We start from the raw sequence: 27,389 nt of genomic DNA, 5'->3' as shown, positions 1-27,389 counted from the left end.
AGGGTGGGCCAGGGGCCGGGCGGGCCAGGGGCCGCGTCCTCCCTCGGGCCGTGGCCCCGAGCCTTCGCAGTCCTCCCCGCCTCTAAACCCGGGAGCATGCCCGCGTGGCGTTGGGCACGACCTGGCCCCTGAGCGGTGCCCCGGGGGCGCGCCCGCCCGGGGGGCACAGGCGCCGGACCCTGCTGCAGCCCACACGAAGCCCCGCCCCCGCCCGGGAGTCTTGGGCTCCGGTCCAAGCTCCGGCCTTGGCTGTGGGGCCTTGGGCAAGCCACTGAAGCCGCCGCCTTGCAAACACCTAAAAAAATAAAAAAAATAACAAAAAATAAAATAAATAAAAAACCCCAGAAATTCCTCCTTGTCTTGTCGTCAGTCCAGGCGAGGCCCGGGGCGGGCGGGGCAGCGGCCGGGCCGCCCGGCGCTCAGGTGCGGCCCAGGAGCCGGCGGGGCGGACCCCGAGGGGGCCAGAAAGTCCTGTTCGCGGAAGCCCGCGCGCGCGCGGCTGGAGCTCCCATTGGCTCCCGACCTGAAGGCCCGCCCCCGAGGGGCGGCGCCCTCTGCTTACGCTCTGGCTTTTGATTGGCGGCGGCGGCTGCCGATGCTGTCCAATAGGCAGGGCGCCGGGCGGCGGCGCGCGGCGCTTGAGTGCTCTCGCGCGTGCGGGCCGGCGCCGGGGCGCGGGGACGCGCTGCAGGGGGACGGTTGACGCGGGGCGCGCGCACGGCCGGTTCTCGGGGGGCTCTCGAGGGCCCCGGCGGGGCGAGCGGTGAGTGGGGCGGCGCCGGGCGGAGGGTGCCGGGGGCGGCCCGGGTCCCCGCGGTGCCCCGCCAGCCGAGGCCGGGCCGGGGCCGGCGGAGGAGACGCGCGGCCGGGCCGGGGCCGCCGGGTCCTCCCTGCCCGGCCCGGGCCCCGCCTTCCTTGTGGAAGCTCCGATTCCCTTAATTTGCTCCTTGGTGTGTCTGTGGGGGGCGGCTAGGTGGCGCGGGCATGGAGCTCGCCACCCCCTTGGCATGCCGGCGCCCCCACCGCTGCCTTCCCCGCCCGCGGCGCCCGAGCCCCGGGCATTGGCCGCCGCGCCGCGGCCAGGTTCGGCTCCAGCCCGGCCCGGGCCGCGGTGACCGGAGGGCGCCCCGCGCCCGCCTCCTGGGCCTGTGCCCGCCCCACCGGCTCGGCAAGTTGGCACGAATAAGCTCCTGATTGCCTTTGACTAAGTAAAGCTTTAGAAAATCCCTATAAAACCAACAGATGGCGGTTTCACCAAGACGACGTTGACCCAGGCTCCACCTAGGACATCCCCTCCTATATGAAGAAGGCAAGAACCAGGTTTGGGAGGAGGTCCTGGCATCTGGAGAACCCTCATGAAGGTGCCATTTCTGCTCAGCTTCTAAGGGACACGAATTCTGAGCCTGGCGGATGGAAATCCTCTGGAAAAGAGAAGGGGCCTAGTAGTATGATGTTTGAAGAACGGCAAGAAGGCCATTTTTCAGGGTGGTCGAGTAAAATTGGTCAGGTTGCCAGTGCAGAAGCTTGTATTTGACTTTAGAATTGAGAGCCCCTGGAATTGGAGGGCTTGGGGTGAAGAAAATCATTTTGTCTTAAAAGATTGTATTTATTTTGAGTTTTACAATTTTCCCCCCAATATCACCCCCCCCCCCCAGAAAGCAATTTGTCAGTCTTTCATTGTTTCCTTGGTACATGGAAGAAAATCACTTTGACAGCTTGATAAGATTTGTATAGGGAAGAGACTTGAAACATTGACGCTAATTTGGATCTTGTTTAGATAAGAGGTCCCAATAGACAATAAATGGATCTTAAGTGGCAACATTGGCAAGATCTGGCAAATGACTGAGGAGTCAAAGTGACTCAAATGACTCAACTCTCAAATCTGGATGAGTGGAAGGAAGGTGCAACTCTCAGTAGAAATGGGAAAATGTAGGAAAGGATTTGAGAGAAAAAGGAATTAGTTCAGTTTTTGATATGTTAAGTTTGAGATATTCATGGGACATTTAGTTGACAGTGTTCAATAGGTGGTGGATAATGAAAAACTGAAAATCAGAAGAAACATTAAAACTACCTTAAAATGGGGTGGCTAGGTGGCACAGTGGATAAAGCACCGGCCCTGGAGTCAGGAGTACCTTGGTTCAAATCCGGTCTCAGACACTTAATAATTACCTAGCTGTGTGGCCTTGGGCAAGCCACTTAACCCTATTTGCCTTGCAAAAAAAAAACTACCTTAAAATGACAGGAAACCTTTTGGGCTAGCCTTGTCTAGATTTAGAATTTAGGCATGTAGAGATGATAATTCAACTTAGCTAAAAAATTTTTTTTTTGATTTTGCAAGGCAATGGGGTAATTATTAAGTGGCTGAGGCTTGATTTGAACTCAAGTCCTCCTGACTCCAGGGCCAGTGCTCTATCCACTGCGCCAAGACATGGCTACAGTCAATGTAGAGAGTTGCACTAGCCATTTGGTGTTTCCACCAGGTTTATGATATGGATGATAATCTAGCAGAAGAGATTAAGGATTGTCAAACAGGAGGAAAACCAAGAAAGATTAATTTCATGAAAACCCAGACAGAGTGTATCCCTTCAGGATAGGATGATTGACAGTTTCAAATAATGCGGAGAGGTCAAGGATGAAGGTGATGAAGAAAAATCCCTCATATTTATTGCTTACAACATTACTGGTGATTTTGGAGTTCAGTTTTAATGGAGTTAGGGAAACAAGGTGAAGCAAGTATTCATCTTTTTCTTAGAATTTGGCCAAGATAAGGAGGAGATATGATTGATTGATTGAGGGAATGTTAAGTTCAAGTAATGGTTTTTTAAGGATTAAAGAGACCTGGATTTTTTTTTTGTAGATGTACAATTTTAAATGTATAAATTTGTACATTTTTAAGCACTAATTTTTTTGGTAGGGAGGGCAAAGCACCAACAATTGGTAGAATCAGGAAGGGCTTCTTTTAAGTGGTAACATTTGAGCTAATCTTTGAGGGAAGCTAGGGTTTGATCCTCAGAAGAGGTGAGTAGGGATGGAATTTTGGCTCTCATGGCTTGCTTTGAGATATAACAAATGGTCCACTTGCCTGGAGGATCAATTTGGATGCTAGTTCTGGGGGAGTAATCACTCTGAAAAGATACTTTGGAGGCATGCTAGGAAGAGCTTCAAAGGACAGGAATAGAAATCAGTTTGGAGCCTCAAAATCTGATTGAACCCAGGAAATGACATGGTCAAACTTTCACTTGGCAGCTATGTGGCTTAACAAGAAATTCCATTAATCTAAATCTTGGAAAACTTGAAAATAAAACATATAAAAAGAGTAAAAAGTTTAAATTTGAAATGATTCAGCAAGAAAATAATTAGTACACTAGAAAAATCTTATAATTTAGGTTTTAAAAGCTAAAACCTAAGATCTTCAGTGATTATCTGGATGACCACTTGACCAGCATGTTGTAGAACAACATTTATTCAAATGCATTAGACCAGATAGCCTCTAAGGCCCGTTTCAACCAACTCAGGTTCTTGATTCTGTAAATTCAATAGAAGTATCCACCAGTTTGGAGAACTGTAAGTTCTAGTGGTTTGCAGACCCATGGCCTATAGAAGTTCCAGCTAGTGGGTTTTCTTCCAATAACCTTCATTCCAAAATAAATAATTATTGTTGAGGGTAGAGTTGTTGCTGTTGCTTGCTTGCTTCATGTCCTTTAATGTAATTTATCTGTCAGTTTCTTCTATAAAGTCATGAAGTCTCATTTTCCCACATCTAACATATTTGTCCTTTTATTTTCATTTAAATGATATTTTCCAATATTTTCTGAGTCCAGGGTTTTATTGAACTTATATTCTGCCATTTCAGTGTCAATGTCTCTCATGTTGAATCTCCTCAGACAGCTCCTGGAATATTTTGGTGTCCCCATAGATCAGGTAAATATATTTTAACCAACAAATTACTTCTATTGCACTTGCCATCAAACTGCTTTAGCTAAATTTAAAATAGAAACATTTAGTTTAAGACAACATTTAAATTCTCATTAGGTTTGGAAAAATACATGTTGCTTGGTATGTAAATTTTTTTAAGATAGTATTGAATATGTCATATTTTCCCTTCTACCCCTTCATTAAATAAGCACTGACGTGCCCCAAACTGTTAGCTTCTACTGTGAGCACAAAAGAAGTTAAAAAAATAGCTTCTACCACTGAGGAATTTTTATAAGATAACTGGATCAAAAGGATAAGTGCATATAGTATACTATATGTAACATATTTGTATACATATAAACAAGTATGAGATTTGTATGTCTTACATACACTAATCTGAATAAACTTAGAGAAGTTCTTTGAAGGACAAGGGTTAAATGAGATTATGAACATGGACAAAGGCATTTTGATGTCAGTGACTGTCAGCTTGATTGAGGACCTCCTATGCCTTTAGTATGCTGATGATTCAGAAAATTGTAAGACAATCATAGTCCTTTAGGAACTTTGGCTTGTAAAGATAGCAAAGCTAATAATTATTCAGAAAACTGAGCCCTAGAGGGCTTAAGTGACTTGCCAAGGTCACATATGTAGTAAGTGCCACAGGGATATGTGAACCCCTTGTTGTCTCCTGAGCTATTGCATTTTCTAACCTTGAGGTGAACCTTGAAAGGAACTAGGAAAAGTAAGAAGCAGAAATGAGAAAGAAATGCATTCTAGATAGCTTAGGGGACTAGAGGCCAGAAGCACAGATTCAGGGCTTCAGATCCTACCTCAGAAACTAACTGTGTGAACCCTGAGCAAGTCACTTAATCTCTGCTTGCCTCAGTTTTTTAAATAGTATAATAAGAGCCTCTTAACTCACTGAGTTGTATTGATGATCAAATGACATAGTATTTGTGAAGCATTAGCCCAGTGTCTACTGCACAGTAGTTGCTTAATGTTTGTTCCTTCCCCCTTTCTCTGTGTCAAATAAAGCTTTATTTGGGGTATTTGGTAAAATTTCCAAAATGATAATTACTGTCTATTCTTTTTGTGGGACTTTGGGAACAGTTTACACCAATATGGGAAGCTCATGCAAATGGTAGAAGTATTGTTCGAGTTATAGTGACACGTTTACCTTCAAATCTCTTTTCAAGAACTGATTTGTACCAGATATGGTCCACTGTAAGTAAAAATATCAACTTTTTTCTGTTAGTGGCCAAAAGGTCTTTCTGGGCTGTCTTCTCTTTGTTTCTTTGTTTAAATGTAATTTTATTTTATTTTAATTTAATTAAAAACTTTTTTTTCAGTTTCAAATTCTCTCCCTCCCCCCTTCCTCTTCCAATCACTGAAAAGACAGGAGCTATTATATTCTCTCTCTATATATATGCACACACATGCAAACCTTGTTTCCATACCAGCCACATAATGATTAAAAAGAAGCAAGAAAGATAAAGGAGAAAAGAATAGACTTTAATTTGTACTCAGAGTTCCATGTGTTCTCTACCTGAAGGTGGATATCATCTTTCATCATGACTTCTTTGGAATTATTGTGGTTCATAGATTGACCAAAGTCACCAAATCTTCCACAGTTGATCATCAATACAGCAATGCAATTACTATGCACAATGATCTTTTTTACTTTTCATTTATTCACATAAGTCTTCTCACTTTTTCAGAAACATTTTTCTTCATTTCTTACATCCGCAGTAGTATTTTATTGCCAATCATATGCCACAATTTGTTAAGCCATTCCCCAATTGATGGGCCTCAGCTATCAGTTCTTTGCTACCATTGATAGAATATTTTTATACAAATAGGTCCTTTCCCTTTTCTTTGATCCTTTTGGAATACAGACCTAGTTAGTAGTATTGCTAAGGCAAAGGGTATACATAGTTTAAGGTCCTTTGCCCAAAGTTGCAAATTGCGCTTTAGAATGGTTGAACCAGTTTACAAGTCAACCAATAGTTTATCCCTATCCCCTTCAACATTTGTTATATTTCCTTTTCTTTCCATTAGTCAACATGATGTGTGTAGAATTGTTTTGATTTACATTTATCTAATTCTAGTAATTTGGAGTATTTTTTTCGTAAGACTATTGATAGCTTTTATTTTGAAAACTATTTGTTCATATCCTTTGACCATTTATCAGTTAAGGAATGACTTATTTTTAAAAATCTGCCTCAGTTCTCTATATATTTGAGAAAGACGATATTTATCAGAAACCTGATGTATATTTCCCCCCAGTTTCCTACTGTTTATTTAATTTTTACTTAATTTTTTTTAGACATGTTTTTCTGAGTGGCTAGGTGGCGCAGTGGATAGAGCATCAGCCTTGGAGTCAGGAGTACCTGAGCTCAAATCCGGCCTCAGACACTTAATAATTACCTAGCTGTGTGGCCTTGGGCAAGCCACTTTAACCACATTGCCTTGCAAAAACTAAAAAAAAAAAATTCCCAATTTTTAACCATTTTTATTTAAAGTTTTGAGTTTCAAATTCCATCCCTCTCTATTTTCTCTCCCTTTTCCCCTCCTTGGGATGGTAAATAATCAGATATAGATTATTTACATACAATTACATAAAACATTTCTAAGTCATTTTGTATCAGAAGAATCAAATTTTAAAAATGAAAGTAAAAAAAATAGCATGCTTCAGTTGGGCAAAACTTTTTTAATTTAATGTAATGAAAATTAACTGTTTTACTTTCTATGATCCTTTATTTCTTTTTTGGTCATAAACTTTCCCTTATCCATAGTTGTGTTGGTGATTTTTTTTCATGTTCCTTAAATTGCTTAAAGACTTATTTATCACTCTTTATTTCCAAATCATTACCTATTTTGAACTTATCTAGTTATTATATAGTGTGAGATAATGGTCTCTACCTAGTTTCTCTGCATATATAATTTTTTATTACTGTTACCTAGATTATTTAATCCTTTTTTTTAAGGTTTTTTTTTATTTTTTTATTTGTTGCGAGGCAAGTGGGGTTAAGTGGCTTGCCCAAGGCCACACAGCTAGGTAATTATTAAGTGTCTGAGACCGGATTTGAACCCAGGTACTCCTGACTCCAAGGCCGGTGCTCTATCCACTACGCCACCTAGCTGCCCCAATCTTTATATATTAAATAGAATTTTTTTATACTCCATATGTCAAACTTGGGTATTTGAAATAGAACAAAGCTTTTTAAATAAAGTTTTCCTGTTCTTTTCAGAAGTAAATGATTTTCTAATTCTTGCTTGAACAGTTTTTCTGGCATCTTCCTTTTTTTGGAGGGTTGTGGGGGTAACTAGGGGGAGAATAACTTGATTTCTTGGAATAAATTTAAAGGTTATTTTTATATTGTTTCTTATTTATATACACACACATAGATGAAAGCTCCTGGCAGATATTTCATGATGTAACTGGAAAAGATGACTTGCAGGTTGGATGATTAAAAGAAAGGTAGCTGATTAAGTGATTGAAAGACCGCATCAGTAGTATTTTGACTAATAGATTAGCATCAGCCTGACCACTTCCTGTTTAAATGTTGCAGGTTTCTCTCTTTGAATTTGTCTTCAATGTTATTTTTATTAGTGTCTTGGATGAGAAAATAGATGATATTAATTATTAAATTTGTAGGTAATATAGAACCATTATATTATGTGATAGATTTAAGAGGAGTGGGGAACTTTTTTTCTGCTAAGGACCATTTAGATATTTGAAGTATCATTCTCAGACTATATTAAACTATATTAAACTATGATTAAACCATATACTTCACCCCTAAAAAGCTACTAGAATTTTGAATTGCCTTTGCAACCCCAGACCAATACAGCCCAGGGATGCCATGCTCTTGGCCTAGTTAGGTTTTTTGGTACTAATACAGAAAGAGAAGTGTGTCTAGAAAATAAATCATGTGATGAAAATTTATGGGTTTCATAAAGTCTTCAGTTGAAAGTACTTTGTGTATATGGTAATGACATTAATTTTTAAATTGGTTTGCCAAAATCAATTTTTAAATATTTTTTACATTTAAATAGATTTTACCAATATGGGAAAATAAAGAATATGGATCTACTCGAAGTATTGTTCGTAGCATTGGGAAAATTCTTCCCTTAGAACCTTGTCGAAGGCCTAACTTTGAGGTAAGTCACTTAATGTATTATTTCATTTACCATACTAGGTTCTGCTAAGGGTAAAGTGCAGGAGGTAGGTTTAGAAAAGAGAACTGGAAAAAATCATCCTTGCTCTTAGTGAATTTAAAATCTGAATTGGGAGACAAGTCTTGTTACTTTTGAACTGAGGTGAATGTTTTATCTTTCTCCAAACCTGTCTCTTGAGCTCTACTCTATATCAATCATTGCCTACCAGACATTTCAATTTGGAAATACCTCAATACCTCTAGGTATCTCAAAAACTTAATACCTTTATTCCAAAAAATTTTCTACTTTTCTATCAAGTGTGCCAACATTTAGACCCTCAGATTTAAATTCAAAATCTTGGCATTCTCAACTCTTCTCTCTCCTTCAACCCATCTATGTTGAAAATCAGTTGTAAAATGGAAACTAGAAGGAAGATTAAGGCTAGATAAGTGAATTTGTGAATCCTTAGGCAAGTATAGGTCAGGGAAAGAATATTTGCTCCAGGCTACTTTGTTTTCTCTGATTCCCAGTCTAGAGTCTGCTTGTGAAAAGTATCTTTAGATACTAAATTATTAGTATTAAATTTATTACATATATCATGTTGATCAATATGAAAATCTTGATTCTCTTTTAACATTTGAATTTCCATTTTAATCTTATTATTTTCAAAATGGTCCTCTTTGTTTTAAATTTCCTTTTCCTTTCTCTATATTTTAAAAAATGTTTCACTAGCTCTATTTTTAGTATCATTATTGCCAACTACCTTTCTCTGCTCACATTAATCTCTTTCAGTGCTTTTTTAAAAATTGGTTCTAGGATAACATAGAAACTCTATGTAGTTTTTTCATTTCATTTAATCCCTCTCCCCCCAATTACATGTAAAAACAGTTTTTTTTTTTTTTTAGGTTTTTGCAAGGCAAATGGGGGTTAAGTGGCTTGCCCAAGGCCACACAGCTAGGTAATTATTAAGTGTCTGAGACCGGATTTGAACCCAGGTACTCTTGACTCCAGGGCTGGTGCTTTATCCACTATGCCACCTAGCTGCCCCCGTAAAAACAAATTTTGATATTCTTTTCATATTTTTAGTTCTAAGTACTCTGCTCCTTTTCCCCCTATTCCTCTCATTGAGAAAGGAAGCAATTTGACAGAGGTCATGCATGTGGCAATATTTACATGTACTGTATTTCTCCTTGTATAGGATGCACCCTCTTTTGAAAAATTTTGGGTCTAAAAACTGGGAGCCTCTTATCTAGTGGTTGTAGATTTGTTTACTTGCATTTCCCTCTCTGAGCCACTTCAATGAGAGTCAAGGTTTACTCACTCCTTTTCTTCTACTCCACTGCAAAATATTCTTCTTGCCTCTTTTATATGAACTAACTTCTCTGTGCTTCTAGGATATCAGGACAGTTTTCTTAGATTATTTCTTGAAATATGAAGTCTAGGTTCTTATTTTGGTCATGACTTTAAGGTAATCCAATAATTTTTAAATGATCTCTTCTAGATCTGTTTTTCAGGTCAGTGGTTTTTTTTTTTCCCATTGAGATATTTCCCATTTTCTTCTAGTTTTTCATTCTTTTGGCTTTGTTTTATTGTTTCTTGATTTTTCACAAAGTCATCAACTTCCCTTAGCTACATTCTATATTTTAGGGAATTATTTTCTTCAGAGAGCTTTAGCATCCCCTTTTCCATCTGTCCAATTCTGCTTTTTTAAGACATTCTTCTCCTCATTGGCCTTTTGAACTGCTTTTTCCATCTGACTATATCCTTCACTAATCTGTTGACTTGGTTTTCATGATTTTCCTGTATTGATCTCATTTTTTCTTCCCAATTTTTTCCCTACTTTTCAAAATCTTTTTTGAACTCTTCATAGCTTGAGATCCATTCAAAGTTTCTTGGAGTATGTATTTTGGAGCTCTTTTGGACCAAAAAAATTGTCCATGGCCAGATTTTTATTTTCTTCTCTTGTTTGTTCATTTCCCCAACTCTTTGTTAATGAGGGACTCTGCTTCTGGGGTGAAGGATATACTCTCAAGCTTTTGAGGTTTTTGTAGTTTTTTTAGAGATTATACTCCCTCACCCTCCACCCCTGGCCACCTGCAAGTTCTCAGTTCCTCCAAGTTCTTAGGAGAGGAGAGGCTTTGACTGCTCTCCTGGCCTGGGTTCTGGTCTGTGGATTACCACAAGTACTCCCCTCTGCCCTGGAGCTGTGAGGAGGTCTCCGCTCTGTTGTGCTTCTCCTTCATCTAAGACTAGGGCCCCAGATTGTGACCTGTATCTGAGAATGGGCAAAGCAACAGAGTCCTGCCTCAGAGATAGCAGAGAGACCTCTGACGTCTCCCCTGACCCCCTTACCATCCAGGAACTGAGATCTCTGGAAGGAGCTGCTGGGTGACTCCCCAGACTGTGCCTGATCCCCTGGGGTATAGTCTGTGCTGGGGTCTACTGAGGCTTGCCTTGGACTGGGCTCCTCTCTGAGCCACTTCTATGAGAGTCAAGGTTTACTCACTGGTGTTTTCCTGCTGGACTTCCCAATTGTCCTTGACAGTCCTTGGAATGAAAGTTCTGGAAGTGGCTCCCCTGCCATGGACCCTGGCACCCTGTGTCTGTTCTTGGATGGTTGAATCTGTTTGCTCCTGGCTGCACTGTGGCCCCTTTTAACCCATCCTTCCCTTGGATCTTGTTTCAGTCAGTCTTTCTGTGGGTTCTGCCACTGGGGAATTTGGTTAGAATTATTAGGTTATTTAAAGGAATTTGGAGTAATTTGGGGGAGAGCCTGCTTGTGTCCCTGCCTTCACTCAGTCATCTTGTCCCTGCCTCCCATGTCCAGTAATTTTTAAATAAACTCTTAGATCTGTTTTTCCAGGTAGGTTGTTTTTCCAGTGAGATATTTCACATTATCTTCTATTTTTTCATTCTTTTGGTTTTGTTTTATTGTTTCTTGATTTCTTCACTCCTACTTTTGTTTAAGGTAGTATGCCTTTGGTTATAAATTAAGAGCCTATATCAGATTGCTTTCTGTCAGGGGGAGGTGAGAAGGAAGGGAGGGAGGGAGAAAATTTGTAAAACTCAAAACCTTGGGGAAAAAAGTGATGGGTTAAAAACTATCTTTGCATGTAGTTGGAAAAACAAATCAAATAGCAAAAAGAAAGTTATAGATGGTAACTAAAAAAAAAGATAATAAGCATTTCTTTTATCTTTTAATCTTTTTTTCACACTTAAAAAATTTTAAATCCCTTTATTTCTATATATTATACTCTTTCTCACACAGTATATATATTTATCTCTAGAGATTTGATTTTTACCTTTTTTCCTTAGCTGTTCCAATACTTGAACTCTTTAGATTGTGATCAAAATGGATCTGCTCCAAGCCCCATAATTCCATCATTTGCTGATATCCTATGGGTGGCAAATGATGAAGAAGCCAGATTTACGAAATATAGGTAAGCCCACTAATGTGCTCAACTTGAAATATATTAAAGAAGATAATGATCTAAATCTTTGCAAATTCTAGGTGTTTCATTTTTGAGGTGAATATCTTTAAAAACTTGACATTTCGTTTATTGTATATGCTTTTCTGGTTTTGATGATCTATTCATGTTGATAAGTATTTTCAAGCCCATTGTATGAGTACATATGTACTTATACATATTTTTTTATATATATGTATAACATTAACATATACACAAATACACACAAAATATATAGCCATTTATCTTTCCAATAAAGAATTAGACTCAGTGGTAAGTAATAAGTATTGGAAAGAGCTGTATTGATTGGAATTGCACTGTCCATTTTCATTAAAATGCTTTTTCTCAGGGTGGCTAGGTGATGCAGTGGATACATAGAGCACAGGCCCTGGAGTCAGGAGTACCTGAGTTCAAATCTGGCCTCAGACACTTAATAATTACTTAGCTGTGTGACCTTGGGCAAGCCACTTAACCCTATTGTCTTGCAAAAAAAAAGTTTTTTATTAAAATGCTTTTTCTCATACTAGATACAAGTCTGTTTCAAAACTTAATTTTGTTATCTGTGTGGTATAGGGCTTTTGATAGGATAGATGGAAGGTTTGTATGTAATATAGAAGTCTAGATCTAATTACTCTATTATATAGTATACCTCATAAATTCCTATGTTTGGAATTCATTCAGCTCATGTTGAAGAAGGGAACCAATTGGAGAAATTTTAAAATGAGATTTCAAAATATTTTTGGAACATGATTTTATGGTTCTTGATGAATTCATGAAAATATCAGCTCTGACTGACATGTATTTGAACTCAAGTCCTCCAGACTATAGGGCCAGTGCTCTGTCCACTGCCCACCTAGCTATTCTGAAACTCATGTTTTATGGAAGATAGCAAAAGCTAAGGGAGGGAGAGATTAGCAATAGTAGCCATGAGTTAATAAGCAGTAAGGAAAAGTTAGGCAAGAGAATTTAGTAGGGGGATCACTCCCAGAAAGCAGGTTTCTTCACAAAGAAAGATGAGCATATCTCCTGAGTAGAGAGGTTGAGCTAACTTTTAAAGGGGAAGAAAGATGAAGGAATTAGGTATAACTTGATGGATGCAATATAATGGAGCAGATAATAGGTAAATAGGGAAATCTAGATGAGGAGCTATAACTTTCAGGGTTAGGGCAGGGCTCCATTGTCTTGCCTCTAGGAGTAGGATCTACTTCTGAGATCTTGCCTGGGAGGGGCAACAATTTATTGACTTTATCTCTTAGCTTGGACAGTGGGATTGAGGAGAGGAATCAGTGTTAATTATAAAACATATAACTCTGACCAGTATTTCCCCTACTACAGTGTTTCTAATATAATGGAATGTTATATATGGAATATATATAATGGATAAAATATAATTATAATGGATTATATATACATATATCCTTAGATAGTCAATTTAATTTTACCATTATTTGCTATAGATTGGATGCTCATTTTAAAAGGACATAGGAAACCACATTCCTTTTAGGATCTTCATATGTTATCATTATGACTCATTGATTAGTTATTGTTGAAGTATTTTTGGTGTTAAAGTTCAGAATAAAAAAGTAAAACTTTTTAAAAAGGAATGTGCAGAATTTTACAAATAGAAAGATCACAGCTCATCTTTAATGAATTACAAAAAGACTGTCCTCTATCAATTGGGTGGATCCTCTATGGAGGATTTGTAGAAAGATATGACTCAGTAGAATGAAAAGGAATGGGTGTGTGATTTGTACCTGAGGGGAGAACTTATCTCCTAACATTTCTAGTTCCTTTATTTGCATTGCTCCAGATTGCTTCTCAAAGTGTGAGTACTGGTTCATGACCTGTCAACTTAAATTTAGGAATCTTCAAACAGTTAAAATAAAGTAACAGTAAAGAAAAATAGATTAGACCAGAAGTTTTATTTCTATGGGAATAACCCACCAGCATTAGGTATCATGATCTTGGAATGATCTCAAGCTGAGGGAAAAAAAATTATATAGAAGAACTAGGGGAGGGGAATAAAATATACATAACAAGAGTAGACAAAACTTTAAACTTGCCTAGAGGTCATTCAATTATTTGATCTCGGAGAACCCTTCTTCTGTAGTGCTATTTTCCTTAAGGGAGATAATATTTTTGACTTTAAGTTCCAGGAAGTCAAGTTGAGCACTTTTTGAAGTCTAGAGGAGGACTGAATTCTTTCTTGATTTAAGAAGGGCCATAAAAGTGAATGTCTTCAATTGAGGAATGGCTTAAGGAACTGTGGTATATGTATGTGATGTAATACTATTGTTCCATTAGAAACCAGGAGGAGGGATGGGAATTCAGGGAACCCTGGAAGGATTTGCATAAACTGATACTGAGTGAGAAGAACATTGTACACCCTAACAACAACATGGGGGTGATGATCAACCTTGATGGACTTGCTCATTCCATCAGTGCAACAATCAGGCATGATATTGGGGGTATCTGCAATGGAGAATGCCATCTGTATCCAGAGAAAGAATTGTGGAGTTTTAACAAAGACCAAAGACTATTACCTTTAATTAAAAAAAAAAATCTGTTAATCTTGTAAATTTGCTATATCTCATACTTTATGTTTCTTCCTTAAGGATATGATTTTTCTCTCATCACATCCAACTTAGATCAGTGCATACCATGAAAACAATGTAAAGACTAACAGACTGCCTTCTGTGAGGGGTAGGGGGAGGGAAGCAAGATTAGGGGAAAAATTGTAAAATTCAAAATAAATAAAATCTTCCTTAAAAAAAAAGATTTTCCTTTCAAATAAAGGGATTAAAGAGGGCAGGATGAATCTTCCTTTCAAAGTTAAAGTGGATACATTCCATTCCTCACCATAACTTAGACAATATCAACCTTTGACCAGAAAATAGTTTTAAAAACTTATAGTAATTATTATATTTTTAGCAGACTCTACCAACAATGCACCAGGACGCTTATTTTCCTACAACTTCAGTATTGACTCCTCATCTTGCGTAATTCTTACCAGTTTGCTGAGTGTGAAGTGAAGCCTCAGTATTGTTTTGATTTTCTTTTTTTTTTTTCTTTTTTAATAAGGCAGTGGGGTTAAGTAACTTGCCCAAGATCACACATCTAGGTAATTATTAAGCATCTGGGGCTGGATTTGAACTCAGGTCCTCTTGAATCCTGGTGTATCCACTGTGCCACCTAGCTGCCTTGGTTGTTTTGATTTTTAATTTTTTTTTTCCTAGTGATTTGGAGGATTCTTTCATGGCTATAAATAGTTTTCAAGTTTTTTGAGAACTGTTCATATCTTTTCACTGTTTCACTAGATTTAATAAGTTTAATTGTAGAAATGTATGAAATTTTTTTGTTAAATGATAGGTAACTAGTACCAGGGATTGGAGAATGACTTTCTTTGTCTCTCCATTTTCCCTGGAAATATTTTAGTTTTCCTTCTTCTCTTTACAGAAATTATGAAATCAAAACTGAATCTTTCAATTTAATGCCTCCACCTTTAATTCCTTTGTCACCTGTTTTAAGACAAAGAAAGCAAATAAATGATCTTCCTGTTACTGAAGCAGCAATTAAAAAAATAGCTGCCCTTGAAGATGAGCTAACCATTCTTCGTTCCCAGATAGCTTCAATTATTGGAATGCAAGAAGCTGAAAACAGATCTACTTTTGGTAAGTTTATTTCAGTTTTGATTTTGACTAATAATACTTAACTAATGTTTGTATCAACCTTGTAGTCTATGCCACATATGAAGGTATTTCTGTAGTAAAGGAAATATTGAACAGAGAAATAAGTTTCATAACTTATCTGTTCCCTCTGGGTTTTACAATGTCAGATAGTTAATCTTATATAAAAACTGACCCATTCCATTGTCCAAGCTCTGGAGGTTTTTGAATTTTCTTTTAGTATGTCTAGGACTAGATAAATCTCTGTCCCCCAGGCATTAGACCAGACCCTATCTACAAAACAGTGAATCCCTGCCTTAACCTGTTAAGGATAAGGTTTTGAGCCCCTCTTCTTAGCTCTTATTTGCTCTTGGAGCTATACTCATCATCTACATGCCCCTAATTACCTCATCTCTGTTCCCTGAGTTACTATCCCTATCTAATATATCTAATTACCTCTTCTTCCTGCCCTTTAAGCACCTACTTTTCTCCCTTGATTCCCCTGATAACTAACCTCTCCTGATTTTCTTTCCTTCTTATGTCCTCATGGTTTCTGGTGGTGCTGTTGCTAACATTCATAAAAATCCTGCTAATCCCCTTATTTTCTCTCCCTTAACTTTTGCTAACTGCAATAGTATGTAAATAAAATTTTTTTTCTCTAAATTCTTCTGGATCAGAGCTTATCCTTTTGAGAATTTGTCTCACATTTGAACCTCACATTTTAAACTTCATCATTCTGTTATAACACTCAGTGCTCTTCCAAAGGAGGTGAGATAATCCAAAAAGATCCCTGGACTTAGTGTCAGAAGAACTCAGTTGAATTTCCAGGTCCACCTTTGTTCAGTTGTGTAACTAGACTCAAGATGTTTGCCTCTCTGTGACTCAGTTCTTTAAGAAGAGGATAATTATATTTGTATTTCCTCCTTTGCTATAAGGAAGATGAGTCCTATAATGGCAAGCCATTGTTTTTATTAGCACTGCTGACCTATATTTAAAACAATGCTGATAATTTTAAAAGATATGGAAATTTTAGTTATGTTGAGTTGGGTGGGGTTTCTTAAGACATTGTAGTTTTCTTTAGGCATGTCATGCTTCTCCTAGGAAATTTATGTTTTTTGTCCATATTACTTTTCAAGAAACATTCATTATGTAAATTAAGTTGTGTATAGGAATATTGGATATATTGCTCTGCTTACTAGAACTTCAGGGTATCCAAGGTGACAGAGTTGGGTTGAAAACCACTCCACAATAGGTAGATAATACCAAGTTTATAATTGGATTTGGAAGTTTGGAGGTCTTGTTTATAATACATACAATTTTTTACAAACATTTAAAATTTTCTATTAGTAAATTTAATTAACATTGTATAATGTTAAGTATTAACATTTTATATTTTCTTTTCAAAATAATCTTTGTAATCTCATGTTTTTAGCATTTTTTACTCTGGATTTTTAATTTGGAACATAGAGTAAGCTTTCTGTTTGACCTGCTTTATTTGTAACTCCTTAGCAACAATTTGCTTCTGCTCCAGGAGACAATATCACTGTTTGAATAGCATTTCAGAAACAGTTCCTAATTTGCATAAGTATAATGGTTCATTTACATTAATTTTGTGAGATACTTTTTATTTTTTTTAATTTTGTTTTTATTAAATTTTAAGTTCTGAATTGTCTCCCCTCCCCTCCTTCTGCACCCTGTCCTAGAGAAGGCCATCATTTGACTTATTACTTTCTCTGGTGGTAGATAACATCTTCTTTCATAGGTTCTTTGTATTTGATTTGAGTAATTATATTACTCAGAATAACTTGGTTGTTCATCATTACCTTTGAATAATGCTGTGTTACTGTATGCAATGGTGCTATTCATTTTAATTTTCATGATTTTATGCAAATTTTTTCATGTTTTTCTAAAAGCGACCAGCTCATCATTTCTTATAGCACAGTAGTATTCCATCACAATCATATAACACAACTTGTTTAGTCATTTCCTAATTGGTGGACATTTCTTCAATTTCCAGTTTTTTGCTTCCACAAAGAAAGCTACTATAAATATTTTAGAACCATAAAGGTTCCTTTCCTTTTTTCCTGATTATCTCAGTAAACAGACCCAGTGGTGAAATTTCTGGGTCAAAGGTTTATGCAGTTTTTCCAAAATGGTTGGATCAGTTCACAGATCCACTAACAAACAATGTATTAGTGTCCCAATTTTTCTATATCCCCTCCACCTTTTGTCATTTTCCTTTTCTATTATTTCAACCAATCTACTGTGATGATATCTCAAAAGTAGTTTAATTTTCATTTCTCTAATCATTAATGATTTAGAACATTTTTTCATATGACTGTATAGTTTTGATTTCTCTATTGAAAAACTGCCTGTTTATATCATTTGATCATTTATCATTTGAGCAATGACTCACGTTCTTTTAAATTTGACACATTTCCCTATGTATTTGAGATGATACCTTTTTCTGAAAAACTATATATCTTTATATCTAGGTCATATATCCACTACTGTATCTTGGTAAATGGTGTAATATATTGGTCCATAACCCTATTTCTGCTAAGCTGCTTTCCAGTTTTTCTAATAATTTTTACCAAATAGTGTATTCTTGATGCAGTTTGGGTTATAATTCACAGGTATAAAGTTATTGCATGTGGGCTATCTTCCTAGAGGATAAGCAGTTTGTCAGAGGGAAAAGCCAAGGCATATACGGGAGAAAAAGACATGGTGTATGTTCTAGGAAAGGGGTAGGGGTTGGTGCAGGTGAGGTGTAAAGGATGTCATGATGTTCAGGAAGAACAAAGATTCATTTCTGGGAAACAGAGAAACATCAGTTTGTTAATGGAATTTACTTTCATAGACTTAACTTCTACCTTCCTGTCTTTGTAGATTCTTTTGCAGTGGGTGTTTATCACAGGGCAAAGGATACCCATATAGCTGTTACCAATTCAAGATTGTGAAGAGAGAGGAGTTAGGGAGGACAGTATTTCTTTAACATGCTATTTCCCAGGAATTGAGTAACATAATTTGTTCTATAACCTCTTTTTCACAAGTCATAGCTTAAAGCATAATATTAAACAGTTTATTTGTTCTCTCCCTACTATTTCCATGGCATCATTCTTATCCCAAAAGCTTAAATTTTTACATCTTTCAAACATAAGGTTATTCTGATCATTTAGCAACTGTATATGTATGCCTGCTGTGTTCCTCTCTTTCTTAGACAATATCAGATAGTTTTGATAATTACTGCTTTATAATATAGTTTTTAAAATCTGGTACTGCTAAACTTCCTTGCTGAGATGCTTTTTAAATAAACAATCTTGTTTTTAGATTTCTTAAAGTCATACGACATGCCTGGTAATTTTGGATCACCATCAATGACTTCTTCACCTTCCCCTGTACCAGAATGTTTTTCTTCAGTGGTTCATCCTCCCCCCCTTCCTCCTCCCTCCCCTCCACCTCTTCCACCTCCTCCATCAGGATCTAATATCAGTGATTCGGGCATTTCAAGAGATGATCTTAGGAAAGAGTGCCGTATTGCAAGTAAGACCAGCTCTAACAAACACGCAGAAAACCAGAGAACTAAAGATGTTCCTAGCATGATGGATGTTCTGAAGGATATGGATAAAGTCAAGCTGCGTGCTATTGAACGGTGAGTTGGTATAATTTGATACACAAATAAAACATTTCCCAATGAAAATTATCAATTAAATGAAATTTTAAAGTATTGAAGGGATTACAACATCTAAGAATACATTATTCAGAATATAATTATCTAGGCTATTTAGGTAACTTGATGCTGTAACTTAAGCTACTATATGTATACAATTAACTTTACAGAGAAAATTTTTTCTTTAAAAAAATAATTTTTTATCCTTCATCCTTCCTTTGTCAGAGCCATATCATATAAAAAATTTTTTTAAAAAGGGGAAGAAGAGGAAAAAATAAGCAAAACCAATCAGGATATTGGAAATACATGAAACTGTGTGCAACATATCACAGCTTTGACCTTTTTCTGCAGAAGAGTGACATGGTAGTGTCTTTTTTTTTCTTTTTTGAGACCATCTTTGTAATTTTGCTGCATTCATTTGCTGTTGATTATTTTATCCTTCCTTTTGCATTGTTATAATGCTTTTTGGATATTTCTGTGCTCTGTTACTTTGTTTTACATCAGAGCCTTTATATCTTTTCTTTTTTAATGTTTTAAAAATGTATTTTATTTTTCCTTCAATTACAAAGTTTAAAAATTTTTTTCAATTTTTTTTTAAAAAGTTTTGAGTTCCAAATTTTATTCTTCCCTCTATTCCTTCCCTTCTTTCTGATGGTAAGTATTTGACATTTCAGACCAGTAGGAAATCAGATAGGTTTTAAATGTGTAAAATGTGTAATTGTGTAAAACATTTCTATTTTTTCAAGAATACTTGAATAAAAGAAAAAGAATGATGGTGAAAAATAACATGTTGAAGAGTATATTCAAACATTATCAGTCCTTTCTCTGGAGATGCATAGTATGCTTTATCACTAGTCCTCTGAGATTGTCTTGGATCATTATATTGCTGAGAATAGCTAGATCATTCACTGTTCTTCATTTATCAGCAGTTGTTAATGTCCTCCTGGTTCTGTTCACTTCACTTTGTATCAGTTCATATAAATCTTTCCAGGGTTTTTTTGAATCTTTCTCTTTTTTAAAAAAGAAATTACTGATGAATTTTGTTTTTCCATTATAATATTTGGATTACTTATACTTCAGTGAGAATTCTGTTGTAACAAAATAGAGAAGTTGAATAAGTGACCTTATTTGAAAGTGCATGCTTTATACATATTATACTCCCCCCTTTTATTTTTTAAATTAACAGAAATCTATTTTCCCACCCTTTCCCCAATGAGAAAAATAGCAATTTTTTTGTAAAATAAAATGCATCAAAACAAAACAAACAATATTAATGCCAATGTTTCCCCATTTTGTTCTAATTCTTTCATAATATGACTAATAAGAAAATATATTCAACATGATTGTATATTAGTAACCTTATATCATATTGTTATAGAGTTGTAATAGAGAGGGGGAAGTAGAAAAATGGAACCCAAAATCTTAGAGAAAATGAACTATCTTTGCATGTATTTGGAAAATAAAATTAAAAAATTGAATATTAATTATTTTTACATATAACTGAGGAAAATTAAAATATTAAGTTAAAAAAAAAGCAAAAAAACCCAAAATTTTAAATCTGGAATTTCTCTTTTCCTAACAATTCTCCCTCCCCATACCTATCTTTTTTCATTATTTCCTTTATATACTAAATGTTTTTGTGCCTCCAAGAGAATTAAATTATTTTTTAAGTTCTATAATGTATTCCTTTGATAGTTTAGTATGGAATTGTAGGCTAATTTTTGTAGCATCATTATTTTTGTTATATTAGCATAGTCCAATCATGAAAACAGACTATTCCCACCACCATTGAAGAGTGCTTTGTAATTGAATCTATTTTGTGTGCTTTGATAATTTATTTTGAATGGAATTTCTTTTTCTATTATTGCCTTCTGGATTTTGTTATTAAAGAGAAATGAGAGACCAAATTTCATTAGCTATATGTTGGTCATAACTAAGCCTCTTTATGGATATAGACTAATAAAGGCCTCTTAGTTAAAATGAGGTGAGCCATCACCATCACTGGAAAAAGTATATATATATATATATACCCTATTAATAGAAAGTAACTAGATTCATCTTCAAGTAGAAAGGATAATTATATTATTATAGAACTTTAAACCTATAATTTCTGTGTCCTCATGGAGGAATTGTTTTGATACAGTGTCATTTGTCAAGGCTAAAAATATAGCAAATTTGTTTTTCAGTAAATTCTGTAATTTAGGAAAATATGTTTCTTGTTATTGTTATGCTTTGCTATCTGGTCTTGGATAGATTCATCCTATGAATGATACTTTCACTATCACTACCTTATATTTAATAAAGACAACTAGGCATGGGACTCTCTTGTTTATGATATGAGTTGAAAGTGACTTTGGAGATAATCTACTTAACTACATTAAAGAAATATAAAGAAATTCATGTCTTGAAATTAAGGGATATATTTAAGATTATACAGATTGTTAGTGGTGCAGCTGAAACCTTTAAAGTCTTGATTTTTTTTTTCCAGTATGCTTTTTTTCTTCTTGGGAAGTATTTTATTTTTTGTGGTACAGTAATATTCCATTACAGTCATATATATTCTGTGTTCTTTCCAGTACCAGAAGTACAGTTAGTACTTTCTCTGAATTATCTATACTTCTCCCTTCTTACTGTAGTCAAATTTCCACTCAAAATTCAGCCTCAGGTTGACTATCTAAGTTGCTGTAATAAAGTATTAGCAGGAATGTAAACTTCTGAGAAAAGCTGGGTAATTAATTACAAATATTTTGATAATTATAATATCCCAAACCAAAGTATATTTTTCTCCAGAGGGGACTGAAAAAATATAAAATGTGGAAAAAAACAACATGGTAAATTTCTGTTACTAAAAGAATCAAGTTGAAATTTAATAGCAATTTTCTCTGGTACCTCTTCTTCCCCTTCTGCATCTTTTTGCATTCCCTCACTGAATTTTGGAGTTGAAAGAACCCTCAGTGGCCATTTAGTCTAAGCCATACTTTTTTTTTTCCTTTGTTGTTTTTTGCAAGGCAGTGGGGTTAAGTGATTTGCCCAAGGTCATACAGCTGGGTAATTAAATGTCTGAGGTCACATTTGAACTGGGGTCCTCCTGATTCCAGCACCAGTGCTCTATTATACACTGTGCTACCTAACTGCCCACAGAACTTTTATAGCCTCAATTTTTTATTCTTTGGCACCATAAAAAGAGCTGCTGTAGATATATTTGTACCACTAGGTCATTTTTCCTTTTCTTTGATCTCTTTAGGATGTAGACCTAGTAGTGGTATTGCTAGGTCATTTATTCTCCAGAATGGTTGGACTAGTTTCATAACTTCACTAACAGTGCATTAAATGGCCCAATTTTTCCACATCCACTTCAGCTTTGGTACAATTTTTCTTTTCTGTCATGTTAGCTAAACTATCTGATATGAGGTGGTATCCCAAGAATTGTTTTAATCACTTCAGTAGTGATTTTTAAGAGCAATTTTTTTAAATGAGTCAGTTGATAGTTTTGATTTCATCTGAAAACTGCCTGTTCATATCCTTTGACCGTTTACCATCTAGGTAATGGCTCTTGTCTATCAGGAAAAAGTTTCTGTAGTTTTTTTCCTTCAGTTTCCTTCTAATTTTGATGTAGTTTATGTGAAAGCTTTTTAACTTCATGTAAACAATATTACTTGTTTTTTTTTTTTTGTAGATTTTCTCTTCTTTTTTCATAAACTCCTTATCCATAGCTCAACAGGTATATTTTTCCATATTCCCCTAATTTGTCTGTCATGCCATCCTTTATGTCTAAATAAGTTTTCCATTTTGACCTATATCTTGGTATATGGTATGAGATGTTGGTCTGTGTTTACATAGTACCATTGAAAACTCACAGGAAAGCTTCAAGCAAAGGCTGTAGAGGAAATTATTTTAAATTATGGCTTGGTTCTATACTAAATTTTTAAACTACACTACAAAGCAGTAATCATCCAAACAATCTGACTGGCTAAGCAATAGAAGGTGAGTGAGTGGAACAGATTAATTACAGTACACAGGAGTAACTGACTGTGGTAATCTAGTGTTTGAGGGAACTCAGCTGTTTACAATTTCCCTCCATTGCTTTTAGAGCAAGCTAATCAATTTCTCTTCTGTGTGACAAAATTTTAAATGACTATAGACTATATGACTATTTTTCATGTTCCTAAGTCGTCTCAATTTTAAATAAATAACATCCCTCTACTGTGATAGCATTTTCTATTCTTTGGGATGGTACTAGTTTTTCAGTTACTCAAAGTTCAACTCCCTTTTAGAGAGCTTTTCATTTACTTTATAATCAAACTTATTGCTCTCCGTTTCTGCTTACTTTGCTGCATTGGTTTATAACATAGCTTCCTATCTCCTTAAGTTTAAATTACTCAAAATAACTACTTCTTGCTGCTTAGTTATATTCCTTACAGTAATATTGCACAATTTGATCCATCTTCTCAAATGAACATTTAAATAAATTTTATTGAAATTTATTTTTTTCCATGAAAATTTACTTTTTCCATGAAAATATTATTGTATATATGGAACCTTTGTGTCTTTCTTTGACTTTAGTGGAGTTTATATTTCCAACAGTAGGATTACCAGCATAACAGTCTGTACAATTCTTGACTTTTCTTTCATAATTCCAAATTATTTTCCAGGATTTTATTCAGAAGACTGGACCAGTTAATGGCTCTGCCAACTGTGCATTAGTGAACCTATTTTTGCAATATCAGTTCTGGTTTTGTTTTTGTTTGCTTTTTTTTTAATCTTTGAAAATTTGAGAATTAGAACTTGATAGTGTTAAAACTCACTTTGCATTTCTGTTATTAGGCATATGTTTTCTTTTGAAAACTATTCTTGAGCTCACATTACTTATCGGGGAATGATCTTGCAGTTTTATTTTTTGTCTCTTATTGTTTTAGGAGAATTTTACTTTTCTAAATATGAGGGCTTTTATGTACAAAGCAAATTTGTCAAACTCTGCCTTATGGTTCTATACCTACATATGTATATTATACATATCAACAAGGTGATTAAAGTTTTTATTTAATTTTGTTATTGAAATTTCTGCAGGTCACCTGGAGGGAGACCTGTTCATAAGACAAAAAGACAAAGTTCACATTGGGATCCAGTGTCTATAATTTCCCATGCCCTTAAGCAAAAATTTGCATTCCAGGAAGATGATTCCTTTGAAAACGAAAATAGTTCTTGGGACTCTTCGTTTTCTAGTCCAGAAGCTCCAAAGGTAACCTATGATAGTATATTGTCAAGATACAATTTTCCTGAGGAATCTTTATATGACCAGATTTTTGAAGATCTTGTTTCCAAATTCTGTTAACGTAATTAAGCATCACTGGCTTTACAGTTTTGTTGATGCTAATTACTATTTTTTATTTATCTCCACTATAGCCACAAAACAATAGACTATTTAAGCTGAAATCCTTTTTTTGACTCAAGTTACAATAATCATCTTCTTTTGAGCATTAAATGAGAATTTGAAAGAATTCTGTTAGTATTACTTCAGGTATTACTAACTGTATTTTAAGTTGAAATACCTAATTTTATGCCCCAAACTTGAATCCAGTTTAGGTTTAGGTTATTTAGGTTATTTTTTTTTTGCAAGGCAATTGGGGTTAAGTGGCTTGCCCAAGGCCACACAGCTAGGTAATTATTATTAAGTGTCTGAGGTTTTATTTGAACCCAGGTACTCCTGACTCCAAGGCCGATGCTCTATCCACTGTGCCACCTAGCCACCCCTCAGATTAGGTTTAGATACTGCATTGTTTGTGAAGTCTTCCTTGATTTGTATCCTTCTGGGAACTCTCAGAGGAAAATAGTTCTTGATCTACATAAATTTACATTATGCAAATTTGACTCCCTGAGAGATCCAGCCAGGCTCTTACTCTGGCTCCTAGCCCTTGGGAAGCCAGGGCAGCAGTTGCCAGGTAGCCTCCAAAGTCTTGAAGGAGGGTAGGGTGAGCTCTGCAGGAGAGGCAGTTTACTGGAGGCCTTGGAGGGAAGACCTAGATCTTATCCTGGTTCCCTCTCTTTGTAGCTATGGTAGTCAGTTAATCTTTTTCAACCTTAATTTCTCCAACTTTAAGATGAGGATAATAATATTTATTACTATGTACCTCACAGGTTACTATAAAAAATATGTCAATTGATTTGTAAACTTTTAATAATAATAATAGCTAACAGGGACAAATAGATAGTTAAAGACTTCCAGGCTCACATGGCAGCTAGAAAGTATGAGTTGGATTTGAAGTCAGCAGTACTCTGTTCACTGAGCCACTGGCTGTCCAGGATGATAGACAAATGTATACTTTCTCTGAGCAACCAGAAATAATCATCAGTCATTAGCATTTATTGAGTACCTAAATTGCTTTATTTGCAGGACAGTTCTTTAGACCCTCACTCAGATCTTGTTTACATTTTTATTTTGACTTCATTTCCACTGATATTAGATTTCATTTAAGAGTAGAAAATCAGGTGTTGTCAAGGCAGCTTTAGACACAGATATGCAGAAAGTAACAAGAAATTGCAACTGGTTGCCGGAAGTATGGAAAGAGATTTTCTAAGGATTTTACAACACAGAATAGTAGTTAATATCTAATAAAAGATGATTCAATAATTAAAAAATTAAATTATATTCAGTAGATTTTTTTAAAAGAGCAAAAAAATGGAAGATTGTCTTTAAAAATGGGTTAAATTGGGCAGCTGTGTGATGTAGTGGATAGAGCACCAGCCCTAGAGTCAGGAGTACCTGAGTTCAAATCCAGCCTCAGACACTTATTAATTGCCTAGCTGTGTAATCTTTTTTTCTTTTTCTTTTTCTTTCTTTCTTTTTTTTTTTTTTTTTTTAGGTTTTTGCAAGGCAAATGGGGTTAAGTGGCTTGCCCAAGGCCACACAGATAGGTAATTATTAAGAATCTGAGACTGAATTTGAACCCAGGTACTCCTGACTCCAGGGCTTGTGCTTTATCCACTGTGCCACCTAGCCGCCCCTAGCTGTATGGTCTTGGGCAAGTCACTTAACCCCATTGCCTTAAAAAAAATGGGTTAACTTTAGAAGTTTAAAGTGATGATTTTTTTTATTTAAAGAATTCTATGGAGTTGCTAAATTAAATTAGATTTTATTATGCTGCCATGTTCAGATATTATTAAATGCATATTTTAATTGTTTTCTCTTTAATTAGAATGTGAGTTCCTTGATAGGAGGGACCATGTTTTATGCTCATTCTTCATGCTTCTTAGCTCCTAGCACAGTGAAGTACTGAGATACTTGTCCACTGATTGGACATTTGTTTGCATTTTGTTTTTTTCATAGTATATTTAGTTAACTTTTGTCTTTTAAAATGTGCTTAATTTTAGTTTGGACTTCGTGTCTTTCAGCCGCATGGAGAATATACTGAAGAAGAAATTGGCAAAGTATCACAAAGGTGTCATTGTTAAAAGTGTTATTTCTCTAGTTAAGAATGAGCCAAACTTGAAGGAAAATGCAAGTGCCTTATAATGTGTTAAATAGTGGCAGGACCACTTTTTAAAGCAACTAAATTAAATGTATGCACTGGAATATGTTAATTTGTAACTATGAAACCTCACAAGCCTACCTAGATGACCTCTTATAGATTTCCTAACAGTCAAACTTCTGAATAAGATGTGTGTAGGTTTTTCTTGCTTTTATAGTTGTATTTTGCGAACAAATTATTAGATGACCTAATAGTATCTTGTAATAAAAGGCTCAAGTGTTGCCACGAGAGAAACCCATTTAGTGTTTAAATGAAAACTTAGACTGCAATATAATATTGGAAAACCATTTACTCAGCAAACGGCTAAGGAATCAGAACTCCGATTTGCATGTATCATGGATAGATATCCTAATTAAGGTACTTGATTAAATCAGGTAGTTAGCCTTGTACCTTTTCTTCAAGTATAGCAATCTCAGTTGGCTTTTAATTTTTAGCAATCTGATTATCTTTAAAGATTGTAAAATGGTAGTTTCTTTATTCAAACATCTGTAGATTGACTCACTAAATGGTTGCACTTTGAGGCTTGTAACATTGTTCATGTCATGTTCACAGTTTGGTTTTTTTGCCCTTAAAGTGTGGTTTTACTGAAATGCTGCAAGTATAAATTTTTAGAGATTTTTTGCTTCTTAAACATTGTTATGTAAATATGTATTTATCATATTTTTTCTGTTTATTTTCTTTGCTGAACTTTTGTAAATAGAGTTTGAACAATAAATTTACCTTCCTTACCTATCCATGATATCTTTTGAAGTATGTTTATTTTGTCCTGAAATAAAATTTACTAGGAGGTTTCAGATATTTAGGAGTAAAGGAGAAGAAAAATATCATTTTCCCTTTCATTAAGAGGTGAGATATGTACATTTCTTTCTAAATTATGTATCCTAGGTGCCATTTATAAAATGTCAAGTTTGAGACTGCCACCTGACTGTAGTCTAGGTATTCTGAGAGAAATGATTTAATTTCTTTTAAGTTTTGCTAAGTATTA

General features: G+C 35.8%; 1 protein-coding gene across 6 annotated transcripts; it reads left to right on the top strand.

The window, feature by feature from the left end:
- Positions 1–683: 683 nt before the first annotated feature.
- MTFR2 (mitochondrial fission regulator 2) lies at positions 684–27,134 on the top strand. Of its 6 annotated transcripts, XM_074187653.1 has the most exons (10): positions 747–763; positions 1,243–1,361; positions 3,854–3,921; positions 5,026–5,139; positions 7,975–8,079; positions 11,392–11,516; positions 15,000–15,214; positions 18,539–18,860; positions 23,946–24,117; positions 26,247–27,134. In XM_074187653.1, exons 2-10 carry the CDS (start codon positions 1,301–1,303, stop codon positions 26,325–26,327), a joined length of 1,263 nt encoding a protein of 420 aa, XP_074043754.1. In that variant the 5' UTR covers positions 747–763; positions 1,243–1,300; the 3' UTR covers positions 26,328–27,134. The 6 variants fall into 6 exon arrangements, with proteins under 6 accessions (XP_074043756.1, XP_074043754.1, XP_074043757.1 ...); XM_074187655.1 differs by lacking the exon at positions 1,243–1,361 and having other exon boundaries at positions 684–763; XM_074187656.1 differs by lacking the exon at positions 747–763 and having other exon boundaries at positions 809–1,309.
- The last annotated feature ends 255 nt before the right edge of the window (positions 27,135–27,389 follow it).

The sequence above is a fragment of the Macrotis lagotis genome, chromosome 5, assembly GCF_037893015.1.
Source record: "Macrotis lagotis isolate mMagLag1 chromosome 5, bilby.v1.9.chrom.fasta, whole genome shotgun sequence".
Taxonomy (NCBI): Eukaryota; Metazoa; Chordata; class Mammalia; order Peramelemorphia; family Peramelidae; genus Macrotis; species Macrotis lagotis.
This window is presented reverse-complemented; position numbering and strand designations above follow the sequence as displayed.